The 19577-nt window shown below is 41.5% G+C and overlaps 1 protein-coding gene across 14 annotated transcripts in view; it reads right to left on the bottom strand.

Moving 5' to 3' along the window:
- DISC1 (DISC1 scaffold protein) overlaps window positions 1–19577 on the bottom strand; it is a 383371-nt gene that overhangs the window by 214667 nt on the left and 149127 nt on the right. For all 14 annotated transcript variants that reach the window (XR_012158151.1, XR_012158148.1, XR_012158149.1 and 11 more), the window contains one exon: window positions 773–827. Coding sequence is in view for 9 of the 14 variants with exons in the window: in XM_073338073.2 (XP_073194174.1) it covers window positions 773–827 (55 nt within the window). In the remaining 5 variants the exon portion in view is untranslated. The remainder of the gene's footprint in view (window positions 1–772; window positions 828–19577) is intronic.

The following is a 19577-nucleotide window of genomic DNA, read 5'->3' as shown; positions in this document are numbered from 1 at the left end:
AGGCACTGACGTTTGAAAAGGAAGCCTCAAATCTATATGAGACAGTAACATTAGTCAGTGGGAGAATTTATATGCTTATATTTAAGCAACTGCATAAGTGTTTGCAGAATCAGGACCTAATGGAGATGATATAAATGAAAGTCAACAGGAGAAAATACAATTCTCAAGTCCATTAAGTGTCCTGGAAACTATGATGCACTATATGATTCTTTTTTTTTTTTTTTTTTTTAGTATGTGCGAGTATATCTAAACTTTACCCAGCTGGGATGAAAATGTAATTCATTTATCATAATTACCCTGGGCCTGATTCTGATTTCCATTTGCACTATTGTAAATCATGAGTAACATCGCGGAATTCAATGGAGTCACTCTGGATTTCCACCAGTGAAACGAATATGAGAATATGGCTTTTTTCCTGAGAATGAAGACATTCAATTGTGACCAGATTTCACTTTCATTTCATAAAGCTGACAGTTCTTTTCTAAGCTGAGGCCAACAGATTGGTTTCTATTGTGAACATGAGCCAAGAAATACTACATTTAATGAACCATTCCACCTGCTTCCTTTGGCAGACACACTAACTTTTTTTAATGCCTTGACCAGGTTTAGATTTCTTTTTAAAACAGATATTAAGAATATTTACATGTGAAACATATTCAGAAGAAATACCATACATTTGGCCTTTCAAAAGACAGAATATTATATTTAAAAAGTAATGCATTATCTTTGTTTCTTAAATGTACTGAAAAAATGATAGCCGATATGCACTTACTTTGGCAGTCGTTTCTTTAATGGACATGCTGAGTGACTGTTCTTTTTCCTGAAGGCTAGAAGGATTAAAAGAAAAGAAAAATGTTGATCTTCTTTACTAATCATGGTATGTTACACAATATATATTTTCATAAATAAGTACACAAAGGCTTTAAGATGATTCTTCCAAGCATAGAGGACCAATGTCAGAATAAAAATCATATTTCTCTAAAATCTTCATTTAGTCTCTGTTACTAACAACACTGTGCTGCAGATTATTAGACCTGGAAGATTTTTTTTCTGTCTAGTTTACTTGTTCTCAACTGATCCTATTTGTTTACTTTTACACTTTATTCAGCATGGATAGTAAAACTAACCTACAATGTATTTCACCAATACATTTTCATGTACCACAAACCTAATAATAATATATATTATTTTAATAATTATTAACAGTAGTATTAATAATTTGTATTATTTGTACAGAAGTAGCACCTAGGATCCCAAACTCTGGAACAGCATTGCACTGTGTAAGACACTGCACAAATACATAACAAAAAGAGTCTCTGCCCTCAAAGAGCTTACAATATAGGAATTGCACTGTGTTCAGGTTTCCAGCACTGCTAGAGAATTTTTAAAATCCATCACCTGGTTTTCATTAAAAATTCACTTGAAAATATTTCCATTCATATTTGTTTTTGTAATTTCAAAAAACCTTACAAACAAAAGTTTTGCCCTGTACTACTCAATTATATGCTTAAGCTTTGCAGATACAACCCATGTCTGTGCACACAAATTAAGGTTTTTTGCATGCACAAAACAGACAATACTGCTAACATTGGATATTATTGAACACCCACTGAAAAGATGAGCCTATATATACACAATATAAATACAAATTCAATTTATATATACAAAGTAAATACAAAAATTACTTTAAAAGAATGTTACAGTTGCAAAGTCGAACACTCAAAAGTTAGGAAACATCAAAATTAAGGTTGCTCATGCAACAACCTTCATTCACCCCTTTGTGTATGTGCATCACAAAACAGTTTTTGATTCCCATAATCACTGACTATTTTTTTCCACGGGACCCCTGCCTTATTCAGTGCAGAGGCTGGATGGTCCTCAGAGAATGAATCAGAGCTGTGTAGTGAGTGAGGCTGTTATCTGTAGGAACAATGTCTCATTTGTTCCCAAGTTGGAAGCTGTGTCATGAATGAGGCAGAGCAGAAAGGATGATTTTGTGGTTAAGGTAGCTGAAAGCCATTCTGGAGAATCAGATTTTACTCCTGCCTCTGCCACAGACTTCTGATGTGATGCTATGCAAGACCCTTAAAGCAAACTTTTCATAGCTGGCCATTGTGTTCCTAATTTTTTCTAGGAGCCCAGCTTGAGTCCCTGGGGTCTCTGATTTACAGAAGTACTGAGCACTTAAAGGCAATTAAAGTCAATGGGAGATATGCTATGAATAAATGAAATGCTATCAAATGGTATCAGAAAAATCAGGCCATGGGCATCTCATCAATTGGCCACCAAAATTAGTGTGTACTTTTGATATTATCTCTGTGCCTTAATTCTACATCTGTAAAACAGGCATAATACTGCATTACTTTACAGTGGTGTTGTGACGATAAATCAATTCGTGTTTGTGAAGCACTCATGCTATAGTAGGTTTTTAGTAGTGGGTCGTAAATAAGGCATGGGTGACAAAATGCACAAGAATAAAATGAAAAACTGAACTGATGCTTATTAATTGAGCACCGTCCATCTTGTGCACTGAATGAGGTGGGGGTCCTGTGGAAAAAATAGCATGTGATCATGGATTTATATACTGTATCATAATGCATATGCACAAAGGAACAAATTAAGTTGAACAGACAACCTTAATTCTGGCATTTCCTAGCAGTTGAGTGCTGGACTTTGCAACCTTACCATTCTTTTAATGCAGCTTTCTTTGCATGTGATTTTTTAGGTTTAAAAAAAAATGAACTGAAAAAACAGAAATTCGGTCATGTTGTTATTACTATTTATTATTTGAATTATTATTATTTGAAGTGCCTACAAGCCATGTTTCCTTTAATTTTTCCCACCTATGTGTGGAATGAATTTTGTTATGTGCACCAAAATGGATGTGATGTGTCACACATCACCTCCATATCGGTGCACATAACAAAATTCATGTGTCAGGGCTGGGCTGAGGGTTTCAGAGTGTGGGAGGGGGCTCAGGGCTGTGGCTGAGGTGCGGAGGGATGAGGGCTCTGGCTGGGTGGTGTGGGCTCTGGGGTGGGGCCAGGGATGAGGAGCTCAGGGCTGGGACAGGAGATTGGGGGAGTGAAGGCTCTGGCTGGAGGTGCGAGCTCTGGGGTGGGGCCAGGGATGAGCGGTTTGGTGTGCAGGCTGTCCCTGGGCTATGGCAGGGAGAGAGGATTCCCCCCAGCTCTCTCCCCCCACAGCAGCACCTGGGCTGGGGTGGGAAGGGTGCCTCTCACCGCCATGGCAGCTCTGGGGCTGGGGCCACAAGATAGGCGCCTTTCCCACGGCCGCAGCAGGTCCAGGCTGGGGCTGGGCAGGGACCGGGGAGGAGCACCTCTCCCCCAGCTGCAGCAGGTACAGGGCAGGCTGGGTTCAGGCCGGAGGAGGAGTGCATCTTCCCCGGCTGCAGCATGTCATTTTAAAATTATATTTGTAGGAGTTTGCACTAACACATTAAACTTTGTTTTTGAGAGAACACCTCGTAGGCCTCAAAGGGCCTTCATAGTAGGTGGTGATAGTTCTATATATAGTGGTTCTATATATAGAAATGTATGGCTGGAAGGAACCTTGAGAAGCCCTCTAGTCCAGCCCCCAATGCTGAGGCAGGACCAAGTATACCTGAACCCTCCCATACAGGTGTTTGGCTAACCTACTCTAGGCCAGGATCCCCTGGGGGACTAACTTGAAGGGGAAAGGAGTCCAGGAGAGCTGGCTGTATTTCAAGGAATCCCTGTTGAGGTTACAGGGACAAACCATCCCGATGAGTCGAAAGAATAGTAAATATGGCAGGCGACCAGCTTGGCTTAATGGTGAAATCCTAGCGGATCTTAAACATAAAAAAGAAGCTTACAAGAAGTGGAAGGTTGGACATATGACCAGGGAAGAGTATAAAAATATTGCTCGGGCATGTAGGAATGTTATCAGGAGGGCCAAATCGCACCTGGAGCTGCAGCTAGCCAGAGATGTTAAGAGTAACAAGAAGGGTTTCTTCAGGTATGTTGGCAACAAGAAGAAAGCCAAGGAATGTGTGGGCCCCTTAATGAATGAGGGAGGCAACCTAGTGACAGAGGATGTGGAAAAAGCTAATGTACTCAATGCTTTTTTTGCCTCTGTTTTCACTAACAAGGTCAGCTCCCAGACTGCTGCGCTGGGCATCACAAAATGGGGAAGAGATGGCCAGGCCTCTGTGGAGACAGAGGTGGTTAGGGACTATTTAGAAAAGCTGGATGTGCACAAGTCCATGGGGCCGGACGAGTTGCATCCAAGAGTGCTGAAGGAATTGGCGGCTGTGATTGCAGAGCCATTGGCCATTATCTTTGAAAACTCGTGGCGAACCGGGGAAGTCCCGGATGACTGGAAAAAGGCTAATGTAGTGCCAATCTTTAAAAAAGGGAAGAAGGAGGATCCTGGGAACTACAGGCCAGTCAGCCTCACTTCAGTCCCTGGAAAAATCATGGAGCAGGTCCTCAAAGAATCAATCCTGAAGCACTTGCATGAGAGGAAAGTGATCAGGAACAGCCAGCATGGATTCACCAAGGGAAGGTCGTGCCTGACTAATCTAATCGCCTTTTATGATGAGATTACTGGTTCTGTGGATGAAGGGAAAGCAGTGGATGTATTGTTTCTTGACTTTAGCAAAGCTTTTGACACGGTCTCCCACAGTATTCTTGTCAGCAAGTTAAGGAAGTATGGGCTGGATGAATGCACTACAAGGTGGGTAGAAAGCTGGCTAGATTGTCGGGCTCAACGGGTAGTGATCAATGGCTCCATATCTAGTTGGCAGCCAGTATCAAGTGGAGTACCCCAAGGGTCGGTCCTGGGGCCAGTTTTGTTCAATATCTTCATAAATGATCTGGAGGATGGTGTGGATTGCACTCTCAGCAAATTTGCGGATGATACTAAACTGGGAGGAGTGGTAGATACGCTGGAGGGGAGGGATAGGATACAGAAAGACCTAGACAAATTGGAGGATTGGGCCAAAAGAAATCTGATGAGGTTCAATAAGGATAAGTGCAGGGTCCTGCACTTAGGACGGAAGAACCCAATGCACAGCTACAGACTAGGGACCGAATGGCTAGGCAGCAGTTCTGCGGAAAAGGACCTAGGGGTGACAGTGGACGAGAAGCTGGATATGAGTCAGCAGTGTGCCCTTGTTGCCAAGAAGGCCAATGGCATTTTGGGCTGTATAAGTAGGGGCATAGCGAGCAGATCGAGGGACGTGATCGTTCCCCTCTATTCGACATTGGTGAGGCCTCATCTGAAGTACTGTGTCCAGTTTTGGGCCCCACACTTCAAGAAGGATGTGGATAAATTGGAGAGAGTCCAGCGAAGGGCAACAAAAATGATTAGGGGACTGGAACACATGAGTTATGAGGAGAGGCTGAGGGAGCTGGGATTGTTTAGCCTGCAGAAGAGAAGAATGAGGGGGGATTTGATAGCTGCTTTCAACTACCTGAAAGGGGGCTCCAAAGAGGATGGCTCTAGACTGTTCTCAATGGTAGCAGATGACAGAACGAGGAGTAATGGTCTCAAGTTGCAGTGGGGGAGGTTTAGATTGGATATTAGGAAAAACTTTTTCACTAAGAGGGTGGTGAAACACTGGAATGCGTTACCTAGGGAGGTGGTAGAATCTCCTTCCTTAGAGGTTTTTAAGGTCAGGCTTGACAAAGCCCTGGCTGGGATGATTTAACTGGGAACTGGTCCTGCTTTGAGCAGGGGGTTGGACTAGATGACCTTCTGGGGTCCCTTCCAACCCTGATATTCTATGATTCTATGATTCTAGTGCTTAACTATCCTTACATCTAAAAAGTTTTTGCTAATATCTAACCTAAATCTCCCTTGCTGCAGATTAAGCCCATTACTTCCTGTCCTACCTTCAGTGAACATGGAGAACAACTAATCACCGTCCTTTTTGTAACAGCCCTTAACATTCTCGAAGATTGTTGTCAGGTCCCCCCCCTCAGTCTTCTTTTCTCAAAATTAAACATACCCAGTTTTTTTTATCTCTCCTCACATGTCAGGTTTTCTAACTTCTTATCATTTTTGATGCTGTCCTCTGGACTCTCTCCAACTTATCTTTCTTAAAATGTGGGGCCCAGAATTGGACACAATACTTTAGCAGAGGCCTCACTAGTGCTGAGTAGAGGACAACAATTACTCCTGGGTAACTGACACTTTGTTAATACATCCCAAAAGGATACTAGCCTTTTTCACAACTGAATTACGTTCAATTTGCGATCCACTATAACCCCACGATCCTTTTCAGCAGTACCTGTGGCTAGCCAGTTGCTCTCCATTTTGTTGTTGTGCATTTGATTTTTTCCTTCCTAAGTAGTATTTTGCACTTGTCTTTACAGAACTTCATTCGGTTGATTTCAGACCAAATAAGTAAATACCAACACAGTTACACTTCCACAATCTAAACTGCAAAGAGGGTTTCCAGATTTTAATTTGTTTTTGGTGTTTGTGGACAAATTATGATTCAGTTTCAGGGCTAACTATAAAAACTAGTTTTCCATTTCCGATTTTGGTGGTGTTTCATCAAATGTTACAGTAGGAATCACCTGGTGCACAGAGGCCTCAATCAGCTCTGCAGCACGCCCAGGACCCTGCTGTATTTTTTCAGTGACTTTAATAGGCACCGCACACAATGGGGCTATGCAGCAAACAACACTGCAGGTAAAGAACTGATCAGTGGGCAACAGCAGAGGATATGCTCCTCCTTTTTGATGCGAAACAGTGCATCACTTTCCCCTCTGCAAGATAGGACAGAGGATACTGCCCTGACCTGATGTTCATCTCTAAAGATGATACAAGTACGCTGATACCCCCATCACGGATCATCCTTGATGACTTCCCAAACTGCATGCACAGACCAGTACTGACCATATTGGCATTCAAAGTCCAGTTCTCTACTCAAAACCAGCACTGCACTGGAAATTCAAAAAGCAGACTGGACCACTTTCTCTATGACCGTGGAGAACACAATCTCCCACATTCCCCCAATGGCGAACACTTGTGACCATTTTACTGCACTCCTAATCTCCACTACAAAGAAGAATGTCCTCCAAGGACACGTCATTGTACACTCCTTGCAAAAACTTCTCCACAAATATGAGCGTAGAGACCCTTCTACTGTCACTGGATGCAGCAAGGCAGAAACGGTGGCTTGGCTGTGTAGGTCTAAACTTCACACACTCAAGCAGATGCGCCTGGATCTTGGTGAGACACCTGGGAGCTGCAAACCCACACATGCCACTAGGCCACAAGTGAAAGCCAACGCCACTGGTGCTAAACTTTTGTGGACATCAAAATAGCCAGTGGACAAACAGTATCACAAAGAAGTCCAGCATCAACTTTAGCAAGTGATATCCACATCCAATCCATCTTCCCAATGGTCTGGACCATTCACAAGTAAAGATATCGATGCAGCCCTTGCAGCCAGGAAATTCAGAAAGGCAGCAGGGAAAGATGCTATCTATCCTGATTTCCTATATCTGGGTCCACTGGCACAGAAATGAATGATGGAGCTTTTCACAAATATCCAGGAGACCAGTGAAATCCCCTGCATATGGAGAGAAACCAAGGACATTGCACCCCTAAAACCTGGAAAACCTGCAGATTATCCTTCTAGTTATAGGCCCATCTCCTTTCTGAACACAATCTACAAGGTGATGGAGCATATGAGTCTGAACCAAATCAGGCCCACTGGGGACACCAGCCTACCTAAGGACCACGCTGGTTTTCGTCTCCACAAAAGTTGCTGTGACTAGTTCCTGGCCCTCACTACAAGCATCGGTGCTGGATTCCAACAAAAACTCAAGACCGATACTGCTTTCACTGTTCTGTCAGCAGCATATGACACGGTCTGGAAGGATGGTCTGATACTGAAACTGACCAAAGTGATCCCCTGTGCGCAGATTCTTAGGCTGCTGAACACCACGCTTAGCAGCTGAAGAATGCACGTGTGCCTTGGAGGTCAAACCAGAAAGCCATGCACTTTGAATAATGGCTACTACAAGGCCCTGTATTTGCTCCAACACTCTTCAACATATACACATGTGATATGCCTGAAACAATAGCACAGAAGTTTGTATATTCTGATGTTCTGGCACTCACAACCCAGGCCTGCAGCTTTAAAGAACTTGGAAGTGACCAATTACACCTGACCTTAAGATCATAGAAGAGTACTTCCAAAAGTGGCACCTGAAACCAAATCCAAGCAAATCTGTAGTCTCTACCTTCCACTGGACAACAGACTTGCACAAAACACTCTGTCAAGTTTTATGGTGAAACTGTGCTTTATAACCCAAAGCCAAATATCTTAGTGTCATTCTTGACTACACACTGACCTTTCTTGAGCACCTCAAGAGAGTAGCCTCCAAAGTGAAGACTCACATCAATATTATTCAAAAGTTTAGCAGGAACAAACTGGGGATCAACTGCCTTGGTGCTATGAACATCAGCCTTGGCCCTGGTGTACTCAGTTGCAGAGTACTATGCACCAGTGTGGACAAGAAGCTGCCATACCCAACTTGTGGATAGGCAGCTGAATCAGACCATGCAAATCATCCTGGGAAATCAACACCTCTACCCTGGCTTTTTATATTAGCAAACATCGAACCTCCATCAAGCTATAGCTACATCACGAGAACTTAAATGTGCTGAAGACTACTCAGAATTTCCCATCTGCCAGATTATGGATAACATACTCTAACAACACCTGAAATCACAAAAAACACTATAGACCACCTGTGACCACCTCATGTCTCTGGATCCGGACAGGGAATGGCAGTGTGTCTGGACCTCATCTACGGTTCCAAACAAGCATTTGGTTACTTACCCAACAAGTTGCCCTCCCAGTTTCGACGTGCCATGCAGACACTGGCCCGCACTGAAATGAATCCGAACAAACCATAGAAGATGCACAAGTGGAAAATCAAAGACTCTCCTTCGTGCGACTGGTGAAAACATCCAAATAATTGAACACATCATAATGTAGAGCCCTAAATATGGATTCAAAGGTGAATTGGATGATATCTACAATGTCACAGAGGAGGACTTGAAATGGCTTATGGACCTACAACTGCATCTACAGAATGTTGCTCTGCAGATGCCATATGCCAGAGAGAGAGAAAGGGGAATCACTTATGTATCTTAAAGAATATTCCATCATCTAATCCATGCACCACAACTGGAATGATACAAACATGTCCACTGGCTACAACCGTCTTTCACCAAAAGAGGATTTTCCTCAGGTTTTTGAGTTCCCAGTTTGTAGCAAAAAGAAACAAGAGAATTTACATCAAAGGAAAACAAAAAGATTCAACTCGTGCAGTCAGACAACCCAGATCTTCAGCTATCGAGTGTAATAATAGGACTGTGTCAGCGGATACTGAGCCTGAGAAGTTTTAATAACCCAGACCCGTTCAGATGTCAGAGGCCAGGAAATAAAATTCAGTCTCTTACCAGTACTCCTGTGTCTCACACCGTTACTACAAGAGTAGCACTCTGCCTGCTCAGAAGCTCACTCTTCCTTTTGACTACAAGAGAGAACTTTTTATAGAGCTCCCTAATTTAACAGAGCACCCTAATTTAACACTAAAGGTCTTGACTAGACACTAGGCTATATTTCTGCGATTTCCTCACTCTTTTCTAGCAGAACAGTTAAGAAGCAACTTAACTGCCTATCTGCTGATGCTCAGGTAGGGCCTCTGCATTCTATCATATGACCATTTAAAAATTCTTTTTGCTATCCCACATAGTATAACTCACACACTGAGATTGCTAGGCTGTTGACCCAACTGATTGAAAGACTGGACTGAGACAGGATTCAATTAATACCAGATTCAGCTGACAAAATGCAGGAAAGGAAACGTTTTTGATGTTCACACAATTGACAGCAATCTATATTTAGCGTGCAATTTCTTCAGTTCATGTAGATAGTCAGGTAGGTTCATTATTTAAACCTCCAGCAACAGACCTACACACATTTGGGGGGGGGGGGGGATAAAATAAAGTGATCCTAAAAGAAAAGCAGCACAGATTTGCAGAATGTATCTTGGGACCTCCCCACATACACACTGTCTCCATCTTAAGAAGCATGAGCTAAGGAATTAGATTACTGGATGATGGATGATGTAATATACTGGCAAACACATGTAATTCAGCCAGGAAACTTCAGGAAGAGCTGGAAATGCCACAGATTTAGAATATGTTACTGACTTGACACTTAACAGTAGACTATAGGAAAACTTAAAATTACCAAATACTTCAGTGGATGCAAACAAGCCAGTCACATATTAATACTCTGCACAGTTGACATGATACAGAAAATAGATAGTAGATAATATTTATGGGTATTTCAAATTATTGTGAAACAGTCTGAGAACTCTCTGGAAACCATCTTACATCATCTATGGTGAAGGATTCTAGAGAAAGAGCATAGTTTTGGAATAAGAGGAAAGGATCATCTTGTTTCTAAAGAAAAGAATTGGGAGTCTGGTTTGTGTTCCTGGCCCTGCCACAGACTTCCCATGTGAACTTTAGGGGCCCCTAAACATTATGATGTAACAGCTCATGCTTGATTGGTCTCATGAAGAATATTCTGAGAGGCTGTCATCTCCCTGCCATTATCCTGCCTGCATAGTAGAAATGGCCCTGCTCAAAGGAAAACTGAATAGTACAGTATAGGAAGAATTGCTTTCTGCTAATTAGAGGCAAGTTTCTGGTCTCTTTCCTTTAATTTTGTCTGCATTCCCACCTCTCCATATTAAGGTATTATATGCAGATGCTTAGGCTTCCAAGAAAGAGGGAGGAGGGGAGAGCCTGACACCAACTAGCAGGCAAAAATCAAGACAAGATTATTTCTATATTCATGAGACTCACCGATGGATGAACCTTTTCTACCCAACTGGGAGCTTATACACCATGATGAAATATTTATACACTCTTGTGATAAAAGATTTATACAGCCTATAGACAAGAGTCACCATAATTACACAGTAGTGGAATGTACTACAGCATGCTGGTTAAGAATATATGGGAATGCATCAAGTACAAAAATAATTTAATTCCTACACTGGTGCAAACTGCAGGCTGATCTTCACTGCAAGTTAGCTGAGGGCTAGTCTACACTGGCCACACTAAAGCGCTACCAGTGCTCTAAACAAACCACCTCCAGGAGAGGTGTAGCTACTGTTTACTGGTGCACTGTTTACAGTGGCGTTTTACAGCGCTGAAACTTCCAGCTCTCAGGGGGGTGTTTTTTCACCAGTTGCAGCGCTGTAAAGTGCCCATGCAGACAAGCGCTGAGTTAGCACACTCCAGTGAGCGACCACATTGCAAAACAAAGTGATACGGTTAGCAGCATAGCGAATGAATTAGCAGTTAATGAGCTGTTGTAACTTGAGCTGCCGCATTCTCACAGCATTACTGGCTCAAGCAGCAACAGCAGCACTTGTGCTCCGCCACACGCCTCCCTCCACTGGCCAGCTAGCTCAACCTTAAAGCACCAGTTAACTGGAGCTAAAGATTTTAGTGGATGGACAGGAGTCAGAGTGGGGCAAAACCTGAGCTGTACCTCAAGCTAAGAATGCAGTGAAGACAGGCCCTCTGTGAATTGTTTCCACCTTGATCCTGTAAGGAGTGAAAGACACAAGAATACATCATAGCAGCAAGTCTCCATCCTTGTACCACCACCGTCACCTAAAAGATCATTCTATTTCCTTCTATTCCACTCACCTGACCCCTTCTTAAAATAAAACAAAACAAAACCATCCACAACACAACACAACAAAAATTATGCCAATCATTACCGGGTTCATTTGCTTGAATATTATATCCCTATATTCTGTTCTTGAGTCTTTTAGACTGTAAATTCTCCAGAGAAGTCACTGTCTCTTTTTCTGTGTTTGTACTACAATGAGCACAAGGAGACCCAGATCTTCAGTAGGGCATTTGGGAATTACTATAATATAAATGTTTAGCAGTAACAGTAATCTGTTAAAGGTCACCAAATCTGACAACCAGGTCTATATTCAATTTGCAATAAAGCGAAAAGTGAAACTGCTGAATCGAGGACTCTTCCCTTATGCAAGCCATGAATCATCTTTCATTTCTCGTATACCTCACAGCGTATATACATTATGGGGTCAATTTCTAAAAGAGTGGTGTCCTTTTTGCAGGTACAAACTGGACAAACAAAATTTGTACCTGCAATCCAACTCTGAGTATAAATCAGATAGAGCTAAAACTACTCACCTTTGCACTCATAATTCATTTTGACAGCTCAGAAACGTAGACAGATTTTGCAAGCACAAATTTCAGCTGCAAACAGGATGGACCAATCCTCAGCCCATATGAAAACATAGTCCTAAGGCCAAATTCATACCAAATGTAAGTGCATCTCCACTGCACTCAGCAGGATCAAGTAGTACACAATAGATCTGAATTTGGTATGGTTATTCAGATTATGTGCAATGGACAACTTGAATTCAAAACAACCTGTTAGAGAATCCCTCACCCCATAAAGATATAAAACATCTGTTTAATACACAATTTGGAATATATTAGCGCTTTTAATGTATCAAAGCATTTCACCATAATGTGCATATGAAACTTCCCTTTAAATTCTAACATTTCAAAATCTGAAACAGAAACATTAAGCACAACCTCAGAATTTGAAAGAAGAAAATTACTGATTTTTGTAAAAATGCCTGAGATTATTTTTAAGACTACTTTGTGCTCATGCCATTATGGTAACCACTCGAGACCAATAATCCACAACTCAGTGCATCTAGACTTCCCTACCAGATACTAAGTTTAGAATGAGTTATTGAAGAACCACAATTTCTTAGAGGTTTGAAAAGTGAACACATTATAACAAGTTCAACTTCCCCATCATTGCCACTTTTCTGATTCCCAGGCAAAAAGTGATTTGACTTGTTCAAAAGAAAAAAAAAATACACAGCTCAGACCCTATGAAAGTCTTTGTATTCTCACCTCTAATGGCAAGTTGAAAGCGCTGACTTTCAAAAAAGCCTTTGTCCAACTCTTAATGAAAGAAGTCAAAAACAACACTCAAGGGTAATCATATGTTGCAGCCTACATCGGGGGAAAATATAGCATAATTCTATTTAGAAGTCAGAAATGCAGAGATGTTTCTTGGCCTTCAGCAGACTCTACAATATAAATCAATCAAGCAATCAATAATTCCCTTGCACTCTTACAATTCCCTCTGTGATAGCATCTCAGAATGCTCTGAGGAGATGTAAAAAGACAAATTTTACATTGTGACAAAGCTATACTAAATAAAAGGACACTTCAGACTAGACAAACAAATAGCCAGGACTGAGTGTGAGAGAGAAATTAGAAAAAATTATCTGTATTTACCTGGAAATTCTGTTTCTTTGAGTAATAAAGTCCATTGCAGATCCATTACAATGGATAGATCAGCATGCTTGCAGCTTGGAGGCAGAACCAAAACCATCAGTCACTGGCAGAAGGGAAATGCCCCACCCCCTGAAATCACCAGCCCATCAAGTTGACTTGCAATGAGTGAGGATATTCCTGGGTGCAAATTACATTTAAATCTGCTGAGGACAAGGAAGTCAATTTTCTCTCTCGGATCAGGCTGATCATGTTCCTCCTAGTTTATTATGAAAACCTCATCAGACATGTTGACTGTCATGACCAGAACAAGTCTGTGGTCCAAGGAAGGAGCAGTGGGAGGGAGCTGGGCCCAAAGGACCCCTTGCTGTGACTTCCAGAATGGGCAGCATCCATGCTGTGTCTGATTACCTCCATCCACAGCCTCGGTCACCTGAGGGGAGGCTGCTGGGTTCCATTGTCACAAGCATGGCTGCTGGTGTGGCCTCTAGGGACATAGGCACAATCTTCCTTCTGCAGTCATTCCCCTGACACAGAAGGAAGAGAGGGAACTACTTGACCCTGGAGCCAGTTTTTCCAAATCTGCCTGATTCCTTTTCTGCCCAAAGAGTAGGCCCCAGGCAGCCCTGCCAGGACTAGGCTGTGAAAGAAACTGTTCTCTGCCTGCAGAGCCAACTGAGCCCCTCAATGAGACATTCAATAAGGGAGTGAGGCGAAAGACACAGGCCCTTACTTTTGCCTCTGGCTTTTGTCAGCCTAGTTTTTCCTCCCAAAAGCTTGTGGAGGTGTCAGCTGCTGCAAATACCTTAGGGAGGAAGGGAAGATAAGGAGACAGTCTCCCCAAAAGGCAAATGCAGCCTTTCGGTCGAGTCTGAGAATTAGACAGACATATTACTGAGTCAAACTGTTATTGAAGACATTTGAAATAAAGCTTGGAATTTCCCTCAGAAAAATTCTTCATCGGGAGGACTGGTTGAGCTGCAGGCTGCCATGGGAGCAGGGCATTCCCCTGCAGCCAGAGACTGACAGGTCTGGTTTACTCTAAAGCTGCACGCAGGCTGAAGTACCCACTGTAACACACTTGTGGACCTTAGCACAAAGAAAAAAATAGACAGACCACTGCCAAGGGAGTTACAGCAAACCAAATAGGGTAGAATAAAATACTTGTATTTTAAGAACATTAATAATTAGGCTCATTTCACATAATTTAGACTAACTCACAAACATACACACACCCCGACAGAGAATATTTTACACCCTTGTGGTAAGCTTTAAAGGTGAAATTACAGTAGTGTGAAAGGACCCATCATAAAGCCCTCCACGCCACTTAACCTCTTCAACAGTCTTCATGAGTGGGCACTGGGCAGGGAAACAAACAGAGCAATCATGAAAGGTGACCTTTGCACCCACCTCACACCATGGAGGAATTCAGTGCTGGCCACAAAAGATATATGTCTACACAGCCAGAGGAAGTGAGCCTCCCAGTCCAGGCTGACAGTTGGAGCTCATACTGGAGATTGGGCTCTGAAGTTTAGGGAGGGGGGCATGGGCATTCATAAAGATCAGCACAAGTGGCTCCTTTGGGGTTGGACAAGAGAGGAGCAGTTGGATCCTTATTTATGCAGATTTAGTGGCCACAAACTCCTTGATAGGGGACAAGAACGACCAACAGGGAGAGCAGCAAGAGGGAGAGTAACTCCGTAGTTTGCCTGAACATTAAACGGATGAATACTCTCTCCCAACCTCTGCAGGCTTTCACACACAACGCTAAATTACTCAGGCCATGTGTGAGACTGGGAGAGAACATCAATTTTACACTAAGAGCTAGCTCTTCTTCACTTCCATGATGCCTTAGGTCAGTGTGTGATTATCCTTAGCTGCAGTGACTGCTATGAAATGGTACTTGCTGCCCCGGTGCATCTGCCTCAGCCTAATTCTTCCCCATTTGGAGAATGCTTTCTTCCTTTGCTTTTTCACAAATAGAATCACAGAAATACAGGATTGGAAGGGACTCTCAATAGATCACCTAGTCCAATCTCCTGCAATCAGTAGGATGAAGTATTATCAAAACTAATGTTTTTCAAACTTTTTGATACCAAGGACCAGCTTGCTACCCCCCTAAACTGTGTGAAGGAGATCTCAGGGACTGGCACCAGTCCATGGACTGGTCATTGAGAAACACTGATCTAGACCATCCCTGACAGGTATTTGTCTAACCTGTTCTTAAAAACCTCCAATGATTGAGATTCCACAACCTCCCTAGGTAATTTGTTTCAGTGCTTAACTACACTGACAGGAAGTTTTTCCCTAATCTTTTTCCCTAATCTTTTTCCCTAATCCCTAAGATCTAACCTAAATCTCCCTCAATGCAATATAAGCCCTTTACTTCTTGTCCTTTCCTCAGTGGATAAGGAAAACAATTTTTCACCCTCCTCTTTCTAACAACATTTCACGTACTTGGAAGACTGTCGTGTCACCCCTCAGTCTTCTCATCTCCAGACTAAACAAACCCAATATTTTCAATTTTTCCTCATAGGTCACATTTTCTAGACCTTTAATCATTTTGTTGCTCTCTTCTGGACTTTCTCCAATTTGTCCACATCCTTCCCAAAATGTGGTGCCTAGAGTTGGACACGTTACCTCAGTTGAGGCCTTATTAGTGCTGAGTAGAGTGGAAAAATTACTTCTTGTGTCTTGCTTACGACACCCCTGTCCTCTAAAGCACTTGCTACCCCTCCCAGCTTGGTACCATCCATAAACTTAGTAAGTGTACTCTCTGTGCCATTGTCCAAATCATTTATAAAAGATATTGAATAGAACTGGACCACGGACAGATCCCTGCAGGACCCCACTCAATATGCCCTTTGAGCTTGAATGTGAGCCACTGATAACTGAGTACTGTTTTCTAACCAGTTGTGCACCCACCTTTTAGTGGATTCATCTAGGCTATATTTCCCTAGTTTGCTTAAGAGACGGTCATGTGAGACAGTATCAAAAGCCTTACTAAAGTCGAGATATATCACATCTACTTCATTTTCTGTTTTACTTTTTGGCAGCCTCTCTATCCTCTTTATTGTTGCTCCTTTGCCTTGAATTCTAATAATCTGTTGCAGAGAGAGACTGAAAAGAGAGAGGTAATAACTAAGAGGGGATATGATAAAGGGGTATAGTATAATGAATGGTACACAGAAAGCGGTCAGAAACATCTATTCAACCTCTCTCACAATGCAAGAACAAGGGAAATGAATGAGGACCTCAGGATTTAGCTAAATACAAACAGGACCTATACACATAGCACCACTGAAATGCAGCCACCTCTGAGAAGGTGAGTGGCAGCTAGGTAGCCACACGACAGTTGGGGGAATGAGGAGATTTTGGTCATGGTTACTGGGACAGATCCCTACTCTTAAGAAAGTGCCATAGAATCTTTAATGTCCACAAGATAGCAGAGAGGACCTCAATTTAAGGTCTCATCTGAAGAACATCCACACAATAACACACACAAAACTTCCTTTATCTGCATTGGCAGGATAAAGACTCTGCTGACTGGGACCTATTTATAAATTGTAGTCAATTGCTTTGAACTTTGGTTCTTTCAGAAATATATTCAAAAGACCAAATAACCAATGTCAGTCAGGTTTATGGCCATAAGCCAATGATAATATAGGACAGGAAAAAGGTCCTATATGATACCAGCCTCCGGGAAGCTGTTTCATGCAGCAATATTACAGTCACATTAATATTACATTGTGAAACAAACTTTGTGTACAGCAGAATTCCCTAATGATACCATATGTATGTACAGCGCAGTCTGAATGGCAAATCTATTTTTCATATTGTTAAACATATTGAGCAACAATGTTTTTCTTTCTTCATCCCTCCCTCCTTTCTCACATAAATCAATCTTTCTAAAAACAAGATCTTTTGACTCAATCTGGTTTTGTCCTCAACTGAGATTGCAGAATGGTTCAACAATATTCCATCTAATAACGTTTTCACCCTCTGAGCATTTGCACTTCACTTTGAATTAATCTTTGTCAGATAAGCCCCAGGCAACATTACAGCAAAGTGGACTAGTTAAACAAAACTTCAAGTTCGGCTCCTGGAGCCCCTGGCCATGTCAGTACTGCAATAACTAATCCAGAGAACAGAGAATTTCTGTATCTTCAAAAGATCACACACACTCTGTGGAACTAATTTCTACCAATTAACGTTTGGCGTGTGGCAAGGGTGGAAAGGAAGACAGACTGTTTCAAGTGTGCTGAAGGTTATTTAATTGAATTTATGTCCTGAATGGCATTCAGCTGCACAGACAACAGTCAGTGCACTGAAATCCATTTTGGGGATAATGTGCTGCAGAGTCACATGCCCAGTCTCACCTGTAGATGTGGGTAAAATCACATGAGGCAAAATACTAAATCAAACTGTGAAAGAGAACACAAAACAAAAGTGAAACAGACCGTCTTGATTTTCATTGCCCAACAGAGAAATGCAATAAAGTAAACAAAGAGTATGGTGTCAAATGAACCGAATCTTTAAAATTATTTCACTTAATAATCTGTGGTTATAAATTACATAAAGAATTTTTTTTGTTTACAACATATAGTTTTTAAATTGACAGTATCCCCTCTGTGTGTGGTCACCCATCACAAGGTATTCAAAGAGCTTCAAAACACAGACCCATCTTTCTTTGACTATTTCCAAAAAGTATGTACGCATCCGATGAAGTGAGCTGTAGCTCACGAAAGCTCATGCTCAAATAAATTGGTTAGTCTCTAAGGTGCCACAAGTCCTCCTTTTCTTTTTGCGAATCCAGACTAACACGGCTGCTACTCTGAAACCTATTTCCAAAACGTCTCCTTTAGCTGAGAAAGAGGTATGTTGTGATGTGTGGAGCTGGGAACTCCTGTGTTCCAATCCTAGCTCTGCCACAGCCTCACTGTATGACATTAGGCAAGTGGCTTGCCTCTTTGTACTCCAATTTCCTCATAAGTAAAAAATGGACAGCAATACAAAGTCCCTCACAAAGTTGTTATAAAGAGTAGTTTGGGGCCCTGTCTTCAGGCCAAAAAGGCCATGTTTTTCAATCATGTTAGCTCAATCAAAACAACTTACACAACTAAAAGCATCATCAAGATGCAAGCTAACATATTTGAAGCCACATTAAGTGGCCATGTTTTAGCATAGCATTCCCGTCTCCCAAAATAGGGCCCAAAGAAGTGTATATAAAATGCTTTGAGCATGAAAAGAGCAATGTAAGTGCTAAATATTACAGTTATATACTGTAAAGCATTTGTTTTCAAATAATCCATCACATAGAAAAGATGAACAAGAAAAAACAAAGGTGCATTAGTAAGCTTGAAAAGAATTTTTGAAAAGAAAATTGATTAGCTTGGAACAACACTCAATCCACATTACAATAAAATAGACATTAAATACTTTGTACTCTAGCTTTTGTACAAAAATATTTGTGCAATTAGTTTCCCTCTAAGAGTTTTTCCTTGTTCTCCAAAGTTTGCTTTATGATGTTCCTATTATATAATTAATAACATTTAGACCAAAGGAAAGGAAAATAAATTTCATTTTTACAATCAACTGAGAGTTGCTAAACAAATTTAATTACAGTACACATTGTTTTGAGAGATACTTGACATCAGCCTTGCATTATTCTATTGCTGAATGTGATTTATGGATAAAATAAATAAGTAAAGGGCACTTTACAGCAACACTTTACTGGCTGGCATGATGCCGTTATTAGAACAGATACACAATATCTGCACCTGGTACCCAGCCAGCTGGCCTTCAAACCCACCAGTGCTGAATGAGGCTCAGCTGTAAGCGTCAGCACTGTAGTTCATATGCATAGATTCATTTGAATAATAATATGTGGCTAAAGTTTGATTCATTGATCATACAAATAGCTCTGAACTATCTTTAAAAGAATTAGTAATATTTCTTTTTTTATGCTTCATAAAATAAAATCCCCATTACCAGCTAAATCTCTTTCACATTAGGAATAAAGAACCTCAATGGTTACAAACTCAAAATTGAACAACAATCTACTAAACTCTGCTAATTCTGACTAGGTATTTTAACCTGTTAACTGACATGCCAATATCTTCCCCAAGAATGACAATTCAGAATAAGTTGACTAAAAGTGGAGGACTTTTTCAGGCACATAT

This window comes from Lepidochelys kempii, chromosome 3, assembly GCF_965140285.1.
Source record: "Lepidochelys kempii isolate rLepKem1 chromosome 3, rLepKem1.hap1, whole genome shotgun sequence".
In the NCBI taxonomy this organism is placed as follows: Eukaryota; Metazoa; Chordata; order Testudines; family Cheloniidae; genus Lepidochelys; species Lepidochelys kempii.
The sequence above is the reverse complement of the archived record's forward strand: the minus strand, read 5'-3'. Positions and strand labels throughout refer to the sequence as shown.